This window comes from Panthera onca, chromosome E1 (assembly GCF_046562875.1).
Source record: "Panthera onca isolate mPanOnc1 chromosome E1, mPanOnc1 haplotype 2, whole genome shotgun sequence".
Taxonomy (NCBI): Eukaryota; Metazoa; Chordata; class Mammalia; order Carnivora; family Felidae; genus Panthera; species Panthera onca.
Window position 1 is genome coordinate 10,213,411 of NC_138352.1, and position 20,488 is coordinate 10,233,898.

Below are 20,488 nucleotides of genomic sequence, written 5' to 3' on the forward strand. Positions count from 1 at the left end.
CCAGGTCCTGTCTCCTCCATCTTAACTGAGTGGAAAAGGAGAGAGTTGGGACTGGTGGGAAGATGGATGCTTTTGGTGCTAGTAGCCACCAGGCTTTGAAGTGTGCAACCCCTATTAGGCCCACTTCCTAGAAACAGATTTCTTTTAAGGAAAAAAAATACCAGTGAACATTCAGCAGAGGGAAATTCAACCTCATCTGCCCCCAGCCAAGAGTGGCAATAATCTCTGGGCAGAATGCTTTCCACAAATATTGAGCATTTACTCCGTGCCAGAGCTGGGCAGAGAAGAGTAAGTCTTGGTGCTGCCCTCAGCACAAAACCAAGGACTGAGAATTGTTCCCCAAGGAGGAAAGCCCCTGAGTCTCTCGGAGGAGACAAATGAGGAAGGGAGAAATGAAGGAAGGCGGCCCATCTGATTCCAGAATCCACACTTAGCTGTTTTCCTGGGAATTCTCTAGAGAGGGTCTGGAGCAGTTCCTGACCAGTGGAGAGTAGAGCTCACGTACATCCTGTCCCTAAGCTCTGCGCCCCTTAGCGCCCAGGACTTTGCTACTCTGTCCAGCCAGAGGCAGAGAAGCCCCTGGCCACCTTGGGATGAGATGTACTTCCCCAGGTTGTATCAGCTCCCCACAGAAGTTGAAGGGCTTGATGAGGGGTCTTGGGGCCACTGTCCTAAGTAGAGCCGCTAGGGTACCCAAGAACCCAGATTCTAGTCATAACTCCTGTCCCAAGGGATGTGCATAGGGCAGGGGCTGACTACAGGCACCATGGTCAAAAGACGCATGTTGGGGTGCAAGGAACTGACGCCCTCATTCCAGAGTCGTCCCTTGGTCTGGGAGGTTGGGGTGCGCCCCTCATCAAGTGCAAAGGGGGTTTTGAGGTCCTTCTGCTTCGACGTTCCCCCCACATGGGCGCCCTCCGACTCCTCTGGGTTCCCAAGGGCCCTTAGAGACACCCCTTGATGCAACCTCGACCCTTCACCACCCTTCCGGTCGCGCGTCGCCTCCAGCCAGGGGCTCAAGGCACAGAACGCGCCGCTCACGCGCGCCGAGCGCAGGACCGATCCGGCCCCTTGTTTGCCTAGGCCCGCCCCTTCCGCCCTCTGGGGTGGGGCTAAGTGAGGCTTCCGCCGGAAACCTGGAATCGAGCAGAAAACCAAGCTCGGAAGCTAGGCTCTGGGTGTTGCTAGTCCCTCGTCCTCGTCTCCTGCGTCCAAATTTAGGTTTTCACGCCCAGTTTTTACAAGATCCTGAGGCCCCACATTCCAACTTCGGCAGAACCTGAGGCCAGGAAAGGAACCTATTTCCGGCCTCACCTCCCACTCTCCTGTCCTTCCCCGGTCCCCCTCTGCCCCCCTGACCATGGCCCAGAAGCCGAAGGTAGACCCCCACGTCGGGCGCCTGGGATACCTGCAGGCACTGGTCACGGAATTCCAAGAGACGGAGAGCCAAGGTGAGAAGGGCAGGGTGGGGGGCAGAAGACGGGGCAGTGGTCCGGCCGCCACAGCCGTTCCGAACCTGGCCCCAATGCCGCTTTTCTACCGCAGACGCCAAGGAGCAAGTACTGGCCAACCTCGCCAACTTCGCCTATGACCCCAGTAACTACCAGTATCTGCGGCAGCTGCAGGTCCTTGATTTATTCCTCGATTCGCTGTCGGAGGAGAATGAAAACCTGGTGGAGTTTGCTATTGGTAAGGATGGGGCAGATCTCTCAGATGCCTGATTTGACTTGGTGAGATAAGTGAGTCATTGGGAAAGGAATCTTTTAAGCAGTCCCTCTGCTGAGAAGGCAGGTCGTCACATTGTCTGTACCAGCGATGTCTGTGCCACCTCCTCGGTTAACACATTGTCCCGGGCCACAACTAGCTTGAGTCAGGTCCGCAACTAATGCCCAGGACTTCCTCTGCATGCGTGCTTTCCCTCCCACTTAGAGATGAGATAATAATTGAGGGAATGGATTGAAGCCACTTGAAGGGAAAAACGTTTATAGAATGCCGTTTTTAAACATCTCTATTAGAAAAAAAAATTTTTTTTAATGTTTATTTTTAAGAGAGAAAGCATGCACATGGGGGAGAGGCAGAGAGAGGGAGACACAGAATCCGAGGCAGGCTCCAGGCTGTCAGCACAGAGCCTGTCGCGGGGCTCGAACTCAGGAACCAAGAGATCATGACTCTAGCAGAAGTTGGATGCTTAACCAGCTGAGCCACCCAGGTGCCCCATAAACATCTGTGTCTTAATGTATTAATATCAGGAGACGTAGAGGTGATTTGGAATGGCTATGGCTTCTGTAGTTGTTATGGTCTAAAACCTATGAATTATTCAGTGGATATACTTATTGGGCATGTACTGTGTGAGGAAGTTACTGTTCTTGTTTTGTTTTTTTCTTTACGTTTATTTTGAGAGAGGGAGAAGGGGCGGGACAGAGTCGGGGGAGAGAGAATCCTAAGCAGGTTCCGCACTGTCAGTGCAGAGCCCGACGTGGGACTTGATCTCAGGATCCATAAGATCATGACCTGAGTTGAAATCAAGAGTCAGATGCTTAGCCGCCTGAGCCACCCAGGGGCCCCTGCTGTTCTAAATGCTGGAGATATGGGGAACAAGTTGGGGAAAGGTCTTTGCCCTCAAGGAACTTACATTCTAGTAGGGGGAGACAGATGGTGAGCAAACAAACAAAAAAGCTGAGGCTCTGAAAGAAGTGAACAGGGTGATGATGGAGAGCATAGGAGGGAGCTGCTTCATTTCTGCCATCATGGGAAGTCAGTGTAGAAAGAGGCCCAGCATGGTCAGGAACCCTAAAGCAGGAGGAGCCAAAAAGAAGGCTGATGTGGCAGGCTATGGTGAATGAAGCAGATTGGTACAAAATGGGTTACAGAGGTGGGCGGCACCAGAATTTATAGGGACTTAGATCTAGGCCATGGGAAAGAGTTTGGATTTATTCTGAGGACAAATGTTCATTTTTCAATATGCATCTTAAAAAATAACATTTTTCTACACAGCCAAAGGAATCTTATTTACATAGAGAAAGAAACCTTTTATTTATTTATTAGGTTTATTTATTTATTTTGAAAGAGAGAGAAAACCCACACGCCTGCCAGTTGGGGAGGGGCAGAGAGAGAGAGAGAGAGAGAGAGAGAGAGAGAATCACAAGCAGGCTCCGAGCTGTCAGTGCAGAGCCCCATGTGGGGCTCGGTCTCACGAATCATGAGATCATGACCTGAGCTGAAATCAGGAATCAGATGGTTAACCAACTGAGCCACCCAGGCGCCCCGAGAAAAAAACATTTTATAATAAATCCATTATCACTTAATACCTACTTATGCAAATTTTTCTAATAGTTCCCAAAAGGACATTTTCCTGTTGGTTTGTATAAACCAGGAACCAATCCAGAATTCATGCATTTAATCTGGTTGTGATGTTCCTTAGCTCTCTTTCTCTCTTTCCGTCTTTCTCTCTTTTTAAATGAACTTCGTGTTTTATTTCTTTAATTTTTTAAATGTTTATTTTTTGAGAGAGAGAGAGAGACAGCATGAGCAGGGGAGAAGCAGAGAGAGAGGGAAACACAGAATCCATAGCAGGCTGCAGGCTACGAGCTGTCAGCACAGAGCCCACTGTGGGGCTTGAACCCACAAGCTGTGAGATCGTGACCTGAGCCAAAGTTGGCTGCTTAACCGACTGCACAACCCAGGCACCCTAAAAAAAAAAAAAAAAAATTATTTTTTTTTTAAGTAAGCTTTATGCCCAATGAAGGGCTTGAACTCATGACTCTGAGATCAAGAGTTGCATGCTCTATGAGCCAGCTAGATGCCCCATGAACTTTGTATTTTACAACAGTTTTAGAAAAATTGCAAGAATAACATAGAGAGCTCCCATATATGCCACATCCAGCTTTTCTATTATTAACATCCTACATTAGTATGGTACATTTGTTGCAATTAATAAACCCAGTATTGATACATTATTAACTAAGTCCACACTATTCACATTTCCTTAGTGTTTGCGTAATAGCCTTTTACTGTTCCAGGATCCCATCCAGGATACTATATTACTTTTAGTTGTCACATCTTAGGTTCCTTTGGACTTGCCAGTCTCTTAGACACTCCCTTTTTTTTTTTTTTGATGGCATTGATGGTTTCAAGGATTGCCAGTCAGGTATTTTGTAAACTCTGCCTTAACTGGGATTTGTCTGATGCCTTTTTCTTGATTAGACTGGGTTATGGGTTTGGGGAAGGACAGCCACAGAGGTTAAGTGCCATTTTCATCACATCACACCATGTCACGGGGCCGTGCTCTCAGCATGACTTCTCACTGTGGGTGACGGTTTTGATCACCTGGCTGAGGTGGTGTTGGTCAAGTTCCTCCACTGTAAAGTTACTCTTTTTTCCTCCTCTTTCCATGTACTCTTTGGAAGGAAGTCACTACATAAATTGTCTCTTTTTGGGGAGCCTGGCTGGCTCAGTCAGTGGAGCATCGAACTCTTGATCTTGGAGTTGTGAGTTTGGGTGTAGGGATTACTTAAAAAATAAAATTTTTAAAAAATAATAAATAAAAAATTAAAAAATAAGTTATGTCTTTTAATCATTAGTAGACTCTTCTTTTGTAACACTAAATATTAAAGGATCCAGACCAGTTCTGCAGAATTTCCCACCTTTCTAATTGTCTGGTTGCCTCTTTCTGGTGTCATTTAGTTTGTTCCTCTTTCCCCTTTATCTTCTGTAGCCTAGAAGTTAGGCTGTAGGCCTTGATAGAATTAACTAACACTTTTTTTTTTTTTTTTTTTTTTTTGCGCTGAACACATCATTGGTAGGTGTGATTTAAAATTTTGAAAGACCATCCAGGCTGGCCCCTTCTATTTGGGGTACCTGGGGCCAGAGTACAAATGGGGGTCGTCCCTCCTCTTGTCACCACAGTAGGTCTCACATCCTTATGTGTGGACATCCTGGCTCTGTCCATACCTGCTCTGTGGCCACTCCTTCGGACTTAGGAGTGTCCACACAACAGGGGTTGCACACACCATCAGTCGAGTCCACCCCCCTGGGAGTCAGGATCCAGGAAAGAGGCCCATGCAGTTGTGGGAGCAGGTTCAGGGCCTAGAGCTCCAGGTATGGGGCAGAGGAGGATGGGCTCTGGGTGGACTCCCTGAACTCTTCAACCTGTGGAGAAGGCTCTTGGAGTGAGGCCCTCTGAAGCAGGGCCAGGAGCCCCAGTTGCCCAGGTGTACGGGTGGTGCCGGCTCGTGTCTCTGTCCCTCTGGAAGATTATTATGCTAAGTAAATATTCTAAACAATCGGTCACTTTAAGATTTTCTTCTGTGTACGTCCTCCAGCCCCTCCCTCCGCTCCACAGCTTCTGCCATCAGAATGGTGACCGTGGCCCCTGCGGAGCATGTGGCTACACCTCCACCTGGGAGCGGTAGAGCTCCTCCAGCTCAAGCTTTTGACTGGAGAAAACTTGCATGAAAGGAGCAGTCAACCAAAAAAAGTTTTTGCAGGATCAGGAAGTAACTTTCCCAAGGCAGGAGCTCTCGGAGCCCCTGGTGTGCTGGGCCTGGCCTGGATTCTTGCTCTCTTGGGCAGCTTCCCAGAGTGGGTGATCAAGCCCTGGACCTGGAATCCCCAGTCCCAGCTGTTCCACTTCCTAGCTGATTCTTGTGGCTGAGTTCCATCTGTCCCTTCTTTGAGACTCATTCCCTCACCTGTGTTTGCCCTACTCTGCAGGACTGTCGGGGGGAACAGACGCACGGTGCGTGTGTCTGTCTCCGTGAAGGTACTTTGTCTAGCTGGTTACTCTGTTAGTATCATTATCACCAAGCTTTTCCCTGCCACTTTTCCTCCTTATTTTCTCTTCCTCTCCTTCCCACCAGCGCAAGATCCCTAATCCCCAGAATAGTAGCTTTCCCAGCCTTGAATCCCTCCATGGGGTTATCGGCAGAGCAGATTTCTCTTGTATTTATTGTGCGTGACAGAGAGTCCCCGTCGTACTTAGGTGCACGTTTTGCTATTGCTGTCATTTCCTTTTCTCTTAATGTCGCTGGCCCTAAATGGCCAGCTGTCGGGTGCTTATTCCACTAACAGGCTCTGTGCTGTGCTTTGTAGCTTTGAGTCTTTTGTGTCTTGTGGCAGGCCTGACATTGTGATCTCCACGAGGACAGAGCCCAGCTTTGCCTATCTCTGGGGAAGGGGAGGGAAGGGCCCAGAAGGTGCAGAGCACTAACCATGACTTGTTGCTGCAGCCCTGAGTGGGGTTGGCTCTGGAATAACTGGCAGAGAGAAGAGGTGGGTTAGATTGCCTGTGGCCCGCAGAACCAAAACCAGTGTCTGTTGGTTGGCAAGGAGTGTAGTGAGTTTGGTAAGAGCTGGGCTTTGGGGTCAGGCAGGCCTGGGTTCAAGTCCTGGCTGTCCCGCTTAACTCCTGGCCTGTGATTTGCCTTCTCTCATCATGTCAGGCGGGGCAGCACCAGTACCTGCCTCACAGAGTTGTTGAGAGAATCAAATGAGATCAAGTGTCTGCAGCTGCGGGATCCCCTAGGCCTCCACCCCAAGGGCCTGGTGTCCAGGGCCCCCTCTGAGGATAAACAGTTCCCTCATCTCCCAAAGAGGAGGTGGGATGGCATGCTGTCCTTCACGAGGGGAACCACTTGTCTGCCTCAGGGGTTCTTTCCTTCTGGAAAAACACTGAATAATAGAAAAAATAATGAAAGTTGATCGTTGGCCTCCCAGCGAGTGTCTGGGCAGCATTAGGCAAAGGGCGCCTGGCCCTAATGCATGTGTTGGCGCTGTACCCAGGCCCCCCTAGCTACAGAGCTGGTGCTCTTGCACTTCGGAGGACGTGGAGTGATAGCTGGCACCCAGGGAGCACCCTCTGTGTGCCAGGCACTGCCTTCTGTGCTTTGTCGCCTCTGACCCTGAGACACTGAAAGTGGCGCTCATAACTTCCATTTTCCATAAGGAGTCTGAGGCTTAGGAAGGATCAGTGGGTTGGCCCAAGGTTTAAAGAGTGCCAGCCTGGGACAGAAACCAAGGCTGTCAGATTCTAGAAGAGGGCAGAGGAGTTCCCAGTTCCTGGGTCTGTGGAAGGTTGAAAGGCACTTCCTCCACACCCTTCATGTTACTGATGAGGAACCAGGCGTGGAGAGAGCACTGCCCCTCGGCTGGTTCATGGCAGGGCAGGGTCCGAATGCAGGCTTCCTTCCGCCTGCCCTTGCAGCCCACCACAGTGGCAGGCATGCTTCTGGGGTGGTGCTGATGCGCTCAGCGCTGAGATGAGACCTCCTGTCAAGTGGCTCTGCCCGCCCTGGGGGCTGAGGGCCTGACCGCCAGCACTTTGGTTCAGCTGCAGTTGTTTTGGTGGGCTGTGGTGGCAGGTCTGAAAGCTGCACTGTGGCGAGTTGGGGTCCCCGACCATTGACTTGCCGGGGGGCCATCTTCCTGTGACCTGTGAAATACCCTGGGGAGGATGACTACAGCCTTAAAGAAGAATCTGGTTCCGGTGGTTGCCTGTAGCCCGCAGGGATTTTTGAGTCTCTGTACCTTCCCCTTTCTTGGCCTTTTCTTTTGTGGATTTGCCCGTTTAGAACAACTGTAGAACTGTTTTACCTTTTGGTTGTAGTCCTGGCTGCCTTTTTCCCCTCAGGGTGAAGGGCTCTGGTTGGGAGCTGTTAGGATAAAAGCTGCCTTTCTGGATGCCTACTGTCTGCCCACGGTGTGCCCACTACTTGCCAGCACATGCCCACCTTGTACCAGCACCGCCTGCAAGGTCTCTGAATGTGTCACCAGCCGCAAGGCAGGTAGGACTCAGCCCTCTTTATGTATGAGGAAACAGCTCTTCAGTGAAGTTAGGTCCATTGCCTGGGGCTCACACTGTTAGTGATGACTGGAGCCAGGAATTTACCCAGTCTCCCTGGATCCAAATTCCATGCCCAGGGGACCCAGCTGGCAGACCCAATGCTGAAACTACAGAGCATCGTCTTCCTTTGTTCTTTGTTTCCACTGCACCTTGCTATTTCCACGCTCTCCGTGCACAGCCCGGGGCCTTGCTTGATCGCCCACTAAGAGGAGCTGCCACTGGGAGACAGCAGTGGTTCGGGCCAGAGCTGCCCTTGTTTGGGATGGGAGGTGGGAGTGGGTGAATTACAGAGAGCCAGATAAAAAGCCTGGATCTCAGTAAATACTCAAATGAATGAAAGAATTTGGAGCTCTTGCTCCAAATGAAGCCTTTGGCATTAATTTGGGAATGTTTGCCCAAAGCACTATTGGCTGAGTCTCACGCGTTCTAGATGCAGTGTGTGTTCACCACTGCATCAGCCTAGATGCTGTATGGAGACACAAAGGAACCAGGAGAGGGCGCCTGGACCACTCAGTCAGTTGAGCAAGCATCTGACTCTTGATTTCAACTCAGGTCATCATCTCATGGTTCATGAGTTCGAGCCCCGAGTGGGGCTGCACACACACAGTGCAGAGCCTGCTTGGGATTCTCTCTCTCTCTCTGCCCTTCTTGTGCTCGCTCACGCTGTATCTCTCTCTCTCAAAATAAATAAACTTAAAAAAGTGCCAGAAAACTTACAAGAAAAAAAAAAAGAGAGAGAGATGCCAGAAGATAATTCTCTGCCTCCAAGAAAACTGGTTGAATCTTAGGATATCACAGAATACTTGGCAGTTTTGTTACTAAATCAGGGTTCCGGGGAGCACCTAAGTGGCTGCATTGGTTAAGAGTCTGACTCTTGATCTTAGCTCACGTCTTGAGTTCAGCGCTGGACATGGAGCCTACTTAAAAAATACATAAAAATAAATAAAACGGGGTTCAAGTAAGTGGCTTCCCAGAATTCATGTTAAATTACTTTCCCGGTTTCTATTTCCTGCAATACATGTAGTTGCCACCAGATGGTGGTGGTGCTCAGAAAAAGACCAGTATTTAAAAAATAAAAAAAAAGAAAAGAAAAAGACCGGGGCGCCTGGGTGGCGCAGTCGGTTAAGCGTCCGACTTCACCCAGGTCACGATCTCGCGGTCCGTGAGTTCGAGCCCCGCGTCGGGCTCTGGGCTGATGGCTCGGAGCCTGGAGCCTGTTTCCGATTCTGTGTCTCCCTCTCTCTCTGCCCCTCCCCCGTTCATGCTCTGTCTCTCTCTGTCCCAAAAATAAATAAAAAACGTTGAAAAAAAAATTTAAGAAAAAGACCAGTAGATAAATCCTCAGCAATCTCTGGGGAAAAAGTTTTTTTAATACTTACTTACTTTGAGAGACAGCGCACACACATGGAAGAGGGGCAGAGAGAGAGGGAGACAGAGAATTCCAAGCAGGCTTCCATTAGTGCAAAGCCCGACATGGGGCTCGATCCCACAAACCGTGAGATCATGACCTGAGCTGAAACCAGGAATCAGACACTTAACCAGGTGAGCTACCCAGGCGCCCCCCTGGAAATACTACTTAATAAAATTGAAGGCAGGCACTCCCCATGACCCAGAATTGTATTCATAGGGTTAGGGTACATGCACATGCAGACACATGCAAAAATGTCACCAGCAGCATGATCTGTAACAGTTCCAAACTTGAAACAGTCAATAATAGAGTGGATGCTGACATTATGGGATATTCATACTGCTCGCTTAGCAAGGTAAATTAACAATCTGTAGCTACCTGTAGTAATCTTACCTGACATTAAGCAAATGGTGCTCCACACATAATACATACAGTGTAACTATATTTCCGTAAAATCCAAAAATAGGCGGAAGTGAGTTACAGTATTAGTATAGCAGGGGTATATATAGTAAAATTATTTTTTATTAAAAATTTAAAAGTTCCTGCTTGTTAATTAGAAATTATTAAACTATTACAAGTCAGGAAGGTGTTCACCTCTGATGGGAGAGAATTGGATCAGGAAGGGACATGCAGAGGCTTTTGGGTTGCTGACTATTTTCCTTCTTGACCTTTGTGCTGGTTACATGGGCACGTGCATTCTCATTGTTAAACTCTACCTGTATGTGTCATTTCTTTCTGTACATGTGGGTTGAAGGTATGGCCCTGTGCCAGCCTCTGGGGCTATAAACAGGTGCATGCTTGGTCCACATGTACTGCGTGCTGGGTGGCGGGGGCAGTGGTGGTACTTGATCACATTCTTTGAATTATCTTGAGCCATTTTGCTGATGAAGAAACTGAGGCTTAGAGAAACTGAGTTGCTTGCTCTGGTCGCCTAGGTCCTCAGTGGCAGTGCCAGGAATCTAACTAGATCTGCCCACCTTTGCTTCATCTTCCATATTCTGGGGCTTCACTATACCTCCTTCTCTCACTGATGAGTCAGGTAGGCCCCTGGGGTCATACAACTTTCTGCTTAAAAAGGAATTCCTCGGGGCACCTTCTGCCTCAATAGGTAGAGCATGCAACTCAACTCATGATCTCGGAGGTCATGAGTTCAAGCCTCACGGGCTTAGAGTTCACGTAAAATAAAATGAAACAAAACAAAAAACAAGGAAGGGGTGCCTGGGTGGCTAGTCAGGTAAGCACCCAACTTCAGCTCGGGTCATGATCTCATGGTTCGTGGGTTTGAGCCCCATGTCAGGCTGTCTACTGTCAGTGTGGAGCCCCATGTCCACCTCTCTCTCTGCCCCTCCCCTGTTCTCTTTCAAGCTCATGCTCTCTTTCTCGGTCTCAAAAATGAATAAACATTAAAAAAAAAAAAAAGGAATTCCTCAGCCATCCGTCTGTGGCAGGATTCCCCTTACAGAAAGGGGGTGACGTCAGTGTTCTCACCCCACTGCTTCCTTCCACACTAGCTGGACCAGGGCAGTCTCTGCCCTCCCTCCTGGACTTGCAGAGACCAGTTTCCCTTCCACTTAGTTCTGGACCCAAGCAAGGTGTGTGTGTGTGTTTGTGTGTGTGTGTTAATTTATGTGAATACATGATTGATTCACATGGTACAGAATTCAAAAGGATATGTCGTCAACAGTAACACCTTCTGTAGCCTCTTCTGGAAGCAGCCATTTACTAGTTTCTTTTATATCCTCCCAGAGATTATTTTCAGGATTTATGAACAAATATGTGTATTTACACTTACACCTTTTTGCAAGTTCTACGCTTGTGGCAGCATATGATATGTATGTTCTGCTTTTTCTTTCTTTTCTCTCTCTCTCTTTTTTTTTTTTTTTTTTTTTTTAGCTTAGCATCATGTCTCAGTGCACCTGCAGTATCAGCCCATAAGGAGCTGCCTCATTCTTTGTGAATGCTGCCTGCTATTCTGTGCAACGGAGGCAGGGGCACATTTAGGGGTGGCCATTCAGGTTGTCTCCACTTCGCCCTCACAGGTGGTGCTGCAGTGGAATACCTTATTTGTATGTCATTTCTCCCCTGTATGGGGTATGCCTGTAGAGTAAATTTCCAGAAGTGAAATATAGGTCAGAAGTACGAAAAGCCTTGTTTTTTCTTCTTTTGATGTAATTTGACGTTTGTTATTATGGGAAACATTCATGAGTTTAGGTCAAAACTACATGCAAGGCATTTTCAGAGAAGCCTATCTTCCATCTCTAAACCTGTCACCTTGTTCCCCTCCTTTTTACACATAATGGTAGCTTTCTCTACTTACTGTTCTGTCTCTCCACATTTAAATTTCAGAAAGAACTGTTTTCAAGATGCTAAAGTAAAACCCAAGAATAAATAGGCTCCGATGAAGACTTTTATCTGGGATGGGCTGCATCCAGCCCAGTGCCCTGAGGCGTCTGAGTCATCAGAGGGCATAAAGTCTTGGGCCACTCTCTCCTAGGGCATGACATCATTTAATTCCCCAGAACAATCCTTAGACCTTCCTGTCGCAGCATCAGCGCCCTTCTTGCTGTGTGACCTGAGGTCCCCTACCTGACCTCTTTGAGCCTTCGGCTTTCTCATCTTTGGTTTTACTTGGGGTTTTTCTCTTTTGCCTCTCCTGGGGGTTTCTGTGGTTCCGTGTGTCTAGAAGGGCCCTGCTTTTGCCTCTTGTTCTTTTTTTTGTCTTGTCTGGTTTGCCTGAAACACTTTCATCAGCCAGTCAGAACTTGGTCTCCCTTTTGTTTGGTAACCACGGTTTAAATGGCAGCACCATCAACATACAGTGACGTGCACATATCTTAAGTGTCAGTTTGACGAATTTTTTTTCTTGAACTTTTTCTTGTTTTTTTAAGGTTTTAAATTCTGGTTAGTTAAAATTCAGTGTAATATTAGTTTCAGGTGTATGATACAGTGATTCAGCATTTCCACACAACATCCAGTGCAGTTTATTGGATTATTAAATTCATTAAGGTATATGTATATCTATGTAACCACTAAAATCAAGACCTAGAATGTTTCCATCTCCCCAGAAAGGTCCCTTTCCCAGTTAGTGTCTTCCACCCCTCCCCAGGTAACCAATATTCTAACCCATGGGTTTTACCTGTCCGTCCGTCCGTCCGTCCGTCTGTCCTTCCTTCCTCCCTCCCTCCCTCCCTCCCTCCCTTCCTTGATTTGATTTGATTTGATTTGATTTGATTTATTTAATGTTTATTTATTCTTGAGACAGAGACAGAGCGTGAATAGGGGAGGGACAGAGAGAGAAGGAGACACAGAATCTGAAGCAGGCTCCAAGCTCTGAGCTGTCAGCACAGAGCCTGACACGGGGCTCGAACCCACGAACTGTGAGATCATGACCTGAGCCACAGTTGGACACTTAACCGACTGAGCCAGCCAGGTGCCCCATATTTTATTTATTTATTTTAATTCTTACTTACTTTTGAGACAGAAAGAGATAGACCATGAACAGGGAAGGGGCAGAGAGAGAGGGAGACAGAATCCGAAGCAGGCTCCAGGCTCGGAGCTGTCAGCACAGAGCCCAATGTGGCCCAAACTCACGAACCATGAGATCATGACCTGAGCCAAAGTCGGATGCTTAACCAACTGAACCACCCAGGTGCCCCAAGATTTTATTTTTAAGTGATCTCCACACCCACCATGGGGCTGGAACTTACGACCCTGAGATCAAGAGTCACATGCTCCACCAACTGAGCCAGCCAGGTGCCCCTGTTTTGCCTGTTCTTGAACTCAATCTGCGTACAATCACACAGGATGTACTCCTGTGTCTGGTTTCTTTCACTCAGTGTTTTTGATATCCATCCAGATTGTTACAGTGTCCTTAGTTCATGTCTTTGTATGAATATGCCACAATTTGTTCATCTGTTCACCTGTTGATGGAGATTTGAATTGTTTCTAATTTAGAGCCTTTATGAAGAAAGCTGTTAGTTTGTACACAAGTTTTCTTGTATAGGTATGTACTCCTTTTTCTCAGAATTACGTAGAAGTGAAATTGCTGAGTCCTAGGGTAGGTGGATGTTTAACTTGTGAAGCTGCCAGATACTTTTCCACCTTCATTATGCGGTGTGAGACCCCCATACCCCCTGTGTATGAGAATTCCAGCATCCCCACCTCCCACCAGCTCTTACTATTGTCGTTCTGCTTTGTTTTAGCCATGATAGGCGTGTGGAGGCATCTGATCCTGCCTCTGAGAAGTAGCTATGAGCACTGTGTCCTACACTGGCCCTATCGTGCAGAGTTATCCAAGTCTCTGTTCATTTTTTACATTGTGTTCATCTTTCATTGATAGTAATATACTTTAAATCTTTTTTGTTATGTTTATTCATTTTGAGAGAAAGAATAACACACACACACACACACACACACACGCTCAAGCCGGGGAGGGGCAGAGGAGAGAAGGAGAAAGAGAATCCAAAGCAGGCTCCACACTGTCAGCACATAGCCTGATGTGTGGCTCAGTCCCACGAACTGTGAGATCATAACCTGAGCTGAAATCAAGAGTCAGTCAGCCGAAATCAAGACACTCAACCAGCTGAGCCACCCAGGCACCCCAGTAATATATATTCTTTATATGTTAAGTCTATTATTATATAATTTAATACTTAATATATATTAATAGACTTTATATATTAAGTCTATTAATTTTTTTAAATGGTGTCATTTGATGAGGTTTTTTTTTTTTTTTTTTTTGAGCAGCAAGCAAAAGTTTATCAGAATATAAGATTAGAAAGGAAGAATAGGAAAGCTCTCTTTACAGAGAGAGATAGAGCACATGTGGGGGAGGGGCAGAGAGAGGATCCCAAGTTCAACGCGGGGCTCAAACTCCCAAAACACGAGCTCATGACTTGAGCCGAAATCAAGAGTCAGATGGTTAACTGACTGAACCACCCACGTGCCCTGGCTTTTACTTTCTAGGTGAAATTCAGCTTTTTTTTTAGTTTTTTTTAAATCCTTTTCCTGGTTACAAAAAAAATTTTTTTTCATGGAGGAAAACTTGGAAAATAAAATAAAAATGACTCCTAATCTTGCTGCACAGAAATAAGTATTGTTAGCATTTTGCTGTGTTTCCAGCTTGTCTTTTTTTAATGTATCTGTTTACTGAGCATGTGTTATATGCCAGCCTGAGGCGACAGCATGGGACAAGACAAAGTTCCCACCCTTGTGGGATTTGTTGTCTAGTGGGGCAACCTTCAGTAAACATAATGACCAGTAACTAGGTGTGAAGGAAGGAAATGAAGGTGGGGAGGGGGCTGGTTAGGGCTGTCACAGAAGGCTCTCAGAAGAGGTGACATCTTATTGGGCTTGCTTTTTTTATTGCATTTTTATCATATATACAGTTTGATGACTTTCTTTCCTCCTCAACCTTATGTTGTAAGCATTTTCCCGTATTAAATATTCTTTGAAAACATGATTTTTAAGAACTGTATAATTTTCCATCAGATGGACGTACTGAACTTTTTCTAACCAGCCTGCTATTGTTGGGCGTTGTTTAGGAAGCTTCCAGTTTTTTGTGTTACCCTCTTCCTACAGCCCTCCTTAGTTCTTTAGGGCAGGGTCACAGAGGTAGACTCAGGAGGGAAAGCTCAAAGCACCCACGGCCTGGGCTTCTCCTGGGTCCTCTGGCTCCATTTTGGGTGCTCGTGTTGAGACTTCTTGCTCCCCCGAAGCCCCTCTCTTTCCAGACCTTCGTGTTCTCCCCTCCGAGGATCGCTGCCAGCAAGGCAGAGGGGCTTGGAGAAGTGCCTGTGGTTGGGCCCCAGGCAGTGGTGAGCTCTGGCAGGCGCAGGATCCACCCTTGGAGACTTCCTAGGTCTCCAGATAGGGAGCAGATTGGGCCAGCTGTCCTGAGGCCTCCTCCTGCCTTCACCGTCCAGCACGTACCATCTGATTATCCCCCAGCCTGGGTGGCAGTGTCCCGCCCAGGCACATCTGTGTGTGATGGTGACTCACTAGCTGAGAGTGACTCAGGATTCATCTTATCATACTTTACAGTGGAGATAAATCCTACCCTCTGCCCCCGGTCCATTAGACTATGGTGTGGGTAGGAGGCTGGTTCACCGCTTGTAGTTCAGAAGACGTGGTGTAGGTGAGTCCGGGAAGCCAGAGGCCTGCCAGAGCATTTCTACTTGTGCCATGAGAGTGGCATAGGGTTTCCATCCTTGGGACTCGGGGCAAGTTACTCAACAGCTCAGCTTCCACTGAAATAGGGGTGATAGCAACACTTCATGGGGTTCAGTCATGTTCCCAGCATGTGTCCGGTGAGAGTACCCCATTGCAAGTCCCTGGGTTGCGGAAGTAAACCAGAAAGCAGGGCCTTGCCTTATGGTGTCCAGTGACAGGGACAGACAGCAAGTATGGAAGGCAGTCAACAGGATGACCCCAGGATATGCTCAGGCCTCTGAGTGTCCCATAGGGAGGGAGCTCCTCATCAGAGTGCCTTGTCTCCCTCACCTTGTGACTCTGAGAGCGCCACTAAGCTGCTTCCTTCCCTCGGGGGGGTACTTTGAGCCACAGCTCGAATGCCAGCACTGCAGAAGTCTGGCGGGGGCAACACCTCAGGAAGCCGTCCCATCCCCCAGCCCGCGGCCATTCCACCCTTACTCCCCTGCCCCCACCTTACCCCTCCTCCCCCGGCTCACTGCTTTACAACCCCTGCAACAAATATTTGTGGAGCTCCTCTTGCGCCCAGCACCAAGGACTTGACCTCAAGGCACATACCTTCTGGTGGGGCTTGGCAGTTAGCAAGAAAACCAACCTGCTAAGATGGTTTCTGGGAGTACTAAGCATATAAAGAAGACGTGCAGTGATGAGGCGAGTGCCATGGTCATGGTGGGGAGTGGCTAGTGGGTATTCCAGGGAAACCTTACTGGTGAGGGAGCAGTGAAGGGTTGATTCCCAGCATGAGGGAGGCAGCATGTGAAAATCTGGGGCCCAGAGGCCCTAAGGATGGGCTGAGGTCGTGGCTGTTGCGAGTGACAGGGACAGAGAGGACAGACTAGATGGTGCGGGGCTGTGAAGACCTCAAAGGGGAGTTCAGATTTTATTCCAAATACAGTGAGAAGTCCCTAGAGGGTAACTGGATAAAACCTTTAAAGACATTTCCCTAGGGGTACCTGGGTGACTCCATTGGTTAAGCATCTGACTTCAGGTCAAGATCTCCTGGTTTGTGGATTCAAGCCCAGAGCCCCATGTCAGGCTCTGTGCTGACAGCTCAGAGCCTGGAGCCTACTTTGGAATCTGTGTCTCCCTCTCTGTCTGCCCTTCCCCTGTTCATGCTCTGTTTCTCTGTCAAAAATAAATAAAATGTTAAAAAAAAATTTTTTTTTAATTTTTTTTTTTTTAAACATTTTATTTATTTTTGAGACAGAGAGAGAACATGAACAGGGGAGGGTCAGAGAAAGAGGGAGACACAGACTCTGAAACAGGCTCCAGGCTCTGAGCTGTCAGCACAGAGCCCGACGCGGGGCTCGAACCCACGGACCACGAGATCATGACCTGAGCCCAAGTCAGATGCTTAACCGACTGAGCCACCCAGGCGCTCCCCCCAAATTTTTTTTTTTTTTTTTTTTAACGTTTATCTATTTTTGAGACAGAGAGAGACAGAGCATGAACGGGGGAGGGGCAGAGAGAGAGAGGGAGACACAGAATCGGAAGCAGGCTCCAGGCTCTGAGCCATCAGCCCAGAGCCTGACGTGGGGCTCGAACTCACGGACCGCAAGATCGTGACCTGAGTTGAAGTCGGACGCTTAACTGACTGAGCCACCCAGGCGCCCCCCCAAAAATTTTTTTTTTAATAAATAAATTGCACTGCATCCATAAGGTAGTCACTGCATGGCCATTAGATGGTGCCATGGTTGTAGATCTGTGGGCCTGGAAAGATGTTTACAAATATGTTGTGGGGCTTTTTGTTTTTGTTTTTGTTTTTTTTTTTTCAACATTTATTCACTTGAGAGAGCATGAATGAGGGAGGGGCAGAGAGAGAGAGGGAGACCCAGAATCCAAAGCAGGCTCCAGGCTCTGAGCTGACAGCACAGAGCCTGACGTGGGGCTTGAATTCACGGACTGTGAAATCATGACCTGAGCTGAAGTCAGACGCTTAACCGACTAAGCCACCCAGGCACCCCTACATTGTTTTGTGTTTTAAAGTTTGTTTATTTTGAGAGAGAGAGTGCAGGGGAGGAGGAGAGGGAGAGAGAATCCCATGCATACTCTGTGCTGTCAGTGCAAAGCCCAGTGCAAGGCTCCATCTCATGAACCATAAGATCATGACCTGAGCTGCAGTCAAGATTTGGACACAACCCACTGAGCTACTCAGGCACCCTGTTTGTTTGTTTGTTTTGTTTGTTTGTTTGTTTTTAAAATAAGCTTATTTTGGGGCGCCTGGGTGGCGCAGTCGGTTAAGCGTCCGACTTCAGCCAGGTCACGATCTCGCGGTCCGTGGGTTCGAGCCCCGCGTCAGGCTCTGGGCTGATGGCTCAGAGCCTGGAGCCTGTTTCCGATTCTGTGTCTCCCTCTCTCTCTGCCCCTCCCCCGTTCATGCTCTGTCTCTCTCTGTCCCAAAAATAAATAAAAAAACGTTGAAAAAAAATTATAAAAAAAATAAATAAAAATAAAATAAGCTTATTTATTTTGTGAGAGAGCATACACACATGAGCAGGGTAGAGACAGAGAGAGAGAATCCCAAGTAGGCTCCACGCTGACTCAAGGCTTGATCCCACAAACCATGAGATCATGACCTGAGCTGAAACTAAGAGTTGGACGCTTAACCAACTGAGCCACCCAGGCGCCTGTATCACATTTTTATTGAATGTTTATATTTACTCACATATTTTGAAACTGAGGAATGAAAAGCGAATGTTAAATGGATGGTAGGATTACGGTGGCTTGTAATTTGGCTTCTAGTATTTATAACTGCTTTATTGAGATAGTATAAGCTGTACATCCTTAAAGGATATGATTTGATATGTTTTGACACGTATACACCTGTGAGACCATCACCTTACCTATGTTTTTTAATTCTGTAAAGTGATGTATTAGATTTTATTTTATTTTTTTGCTTTAATTTTTTTTTAATGTTTATTTTTAAGAGACACAGAGCATGAGTTGGGGAGTGGCAGAGAGAGAGGGAGACACAGAATCCAAAGCAGGCTCCAGGCTCTGAGCCGTCAGCACAGTGTCCGACGCAGGACTCAAACTCACAAGCCACAAGATCATGCCCTGAGCCAAAGTTGGACGCTTAACCGACTGAGCCGCCCAGGCGCCCCTGTGTTTTTGCTTTAAAAAAAAAAAAAGGAAAGCATATCAACCATTGAACTGGCTGAACCAAGCGGGGAAGGGATTGGTACCCACTTCCTGAAGGCTAGGCTGTGATGGGCAGGCGGGAATCTTGAAAGGAAGGGCTGGGTACCAGAATGGACTTTGGATCTCTTGTCCCTGGGCCACCTTCTCATAGGCCTGGGCCCTTTTTCAGGACAAAGTGGGCTGAGAGAAGCTGGGAGGGGCGGTGGGAGGATGCCCAGGCCTGAGCATCCAGTCTCCCTTTGCCCTTCCCCAGGAGGCCTCTGCAACCTGTGTCCAGACAGGGCCAACAAGGAGCACATCCTGCAGACAGGGGGCATCCCCCTCATCATCAACTGCCTGTCCAGTCCCAACGAGGAGACCGTGCTGTCCGCTGTCACCACAATCATGTACCTGAGCTCCCCAGGCTCTGCCTCCCACCCTGAGCTGACTGCCATGCCCGTGGTGCAGTGCATGCTGCGCTTCTCTCTCTCGGCCAACACCAGGCTCCGGAACCTGGCCCAGATCTTCCTCGAAGACTTCTGTTCCCCAAGCCAGGTGGCGGAAGCCCGTAGCTGGCGAGCTCACTCTGCCCTGGGTATCCCACTGCCAAGGACTGAGGCCCTGCAGCAGCCCTGATCCAGGGAGATCTCATGGCCATTGACACCCTGACCGCTAGAGACGAGACCACAATCCCAGTGGGGACTCGGGGAGCGGGAGCGGCCTGGCTCCCACTGAGTGTGTTCTCCCCAAAAGGTGCCCTTTAAGGTATTTTAAAGGTGAGTTTTCTCAGTGTGACACATATTTACACTGTGATGAGAGGCATTAGATGAGTGAGGAAGCCAGACCTGGAGGCCCATGGAGGAGAGCAAAGGCCATTTCCATAGGTTGACACCCTTAACCAGCTAGAAGTCAAGAGCCTGCCTCCTACCACCCCCCTCAACCCCCCGCTTGAGCCAGGCTCTCAGCCTAATGTGAGAGAGAAGCAGCTGGGACCCTAGATCCAGAGGCCTTGCAGAAGGGGGTTTTCATGAGGAGCAGCTGGGCCTGGGATTAGAATTGTTCATGCTTGAGGGAATAGGAATTCTCCTTTCACAGAAGTATCTGAAGTAATCTTGAGGAATACAAGTGAGAAGCCAGCTCTGGGAAGTTGGTCATGCCCACTCCAGGGCTATGGAAGCTGGGTACCTACACCACAAGATCTCCAGGCTGGGCACTGGGTATGGTGGACACCAGCCTGGAGAACTCTGTGGCCCGGGATCACCTGTTTATCCACACAGGCCTATCTGCCGGGCACCATGGGCTTCAAAGACGAAGGTGTGGTCTCTACTCTTGAGTGATGCAGTCCGCTGACTGTGAAGGTGGCCATCAGGTGTTAAGACCACGAGTATGAGGGTGAGGACACATCAGAATGAGGCACAGACCCTTGAAGCTTCATATTCTCCCCTTGCCACCCCATGGCCCTGGCCTGAACACCTTGGCCTTCCTCCTCTGCCATCAGGGTTGGGTTAGTGAGGGCAGGTCCCCGGCCCTGGAAGTCTCAGACTCAGGAGGGCTTCGCAAATGCAAGAGTGGTGCTCAGGGAACACAGAGGACCTCCTGACAAAAATCTGTGGTTTAGAGTCCACAGTGTACGTTGACCAGCACAGGGGAAGCGGTGTGGGACGACCATGGGAAGTTGGGGTTCAGGAGCAATGGGGAGCTTCCTGGCCTCCCTTCTGCAGTCCCTTAAGGTTGACCTCCATGGCCACGATGAAAGATGGCAGATGCAAGAGACATGGTGTCCAGATGGGTGTGGAGGTGGGACTGAGGACAGGAGGAGGGACGAGAAAGCCTCCTCCTCAGCCTGCATTCCAGCTGCCCTCCCTAGGGCCCCTGTACCTCTACTTTCCCAAATAAAGGGCCTTTAAAGA

General features: G+C 48.4%; 1 protein-coding gene and 1 non-coding gene across 5 annotated transcripts; one reads left to right on the forward strand and one right to left on the reverse strand.

The window, feature by feature from the left end:
- The first annotated feature begins 1,124 nt into the window (after positions 1-1,124).
- Positions 1,125-20,488, forward strand: ARMC7 (armadillo repeat containing 7). Of its 4 annotated transcripts, XM_060645446.3 has the most exons (4): positions 1,125-1,451; positions 1,546-1,689; positions 3,649-3,653; positions 5,865-7,621. In XM_060645446.3, exons 1-4 carry the CDS (start codon positions 1,361-1,363, stop codon positions 5,955-5,957), a joined length of 333 nt encoding a protein of 110 aa, XP_060501429.1. In that variant the 5' UTR covers positions 1,125-1,360; the 3' UTR covers positions 5,958-7,621. The 4 variants fall into 4 exon arrangements, with proteins under 4 accessions (XP_060501429.1, XP_078294287.1, XP_078294288.1 ...); XM_078438161.2 differs by lacking the exons at positions 3,649-3,653; positions 5,865-7,621 and adding an exon at positions 18,853-20,488; XM_078438162.1 differs by lacking the exons at positions 3,649-3,653; positions 5,865-7,621 and adding an exon at positions 18,853-19,018 and having other exon boundaries at positions 1,546-1,625.
- Positions 16,751-16,835, reverse strand: TRNAP-UGG (transfer RNA proline (anticodon UGG)). Its single transcript has one exon. It is a non-coding gene; the product is annotated as a tRNA-Pro (tRNA).

Excerpts from the sequence above, each read along its gene's own strand:
- ARMC7 (XM_078438161.2), top strand. The coding sequence starts at position 1,361 with ATGGCCCAGAAGCCGAAGGTAGACCCCCACGTCGGGCGCCTGGGATAC. Across the intron at positions 1,452-1,545 it reads CCAAGAGACGGAGAGCCAAG|ACGCCAAGGAGCAAGTACTG; the intron begins GTGAGAAGGGCA and ends TTTCTACCGCAG. Across the intron at positions 1,690-18,852 it reads CCTGGTGGAGTTTGCTATTG|GAGGCCTCTGCAACCTGTGT; the intron begins GTAAGGATGGGG and ends GCCCTTCCCCAG.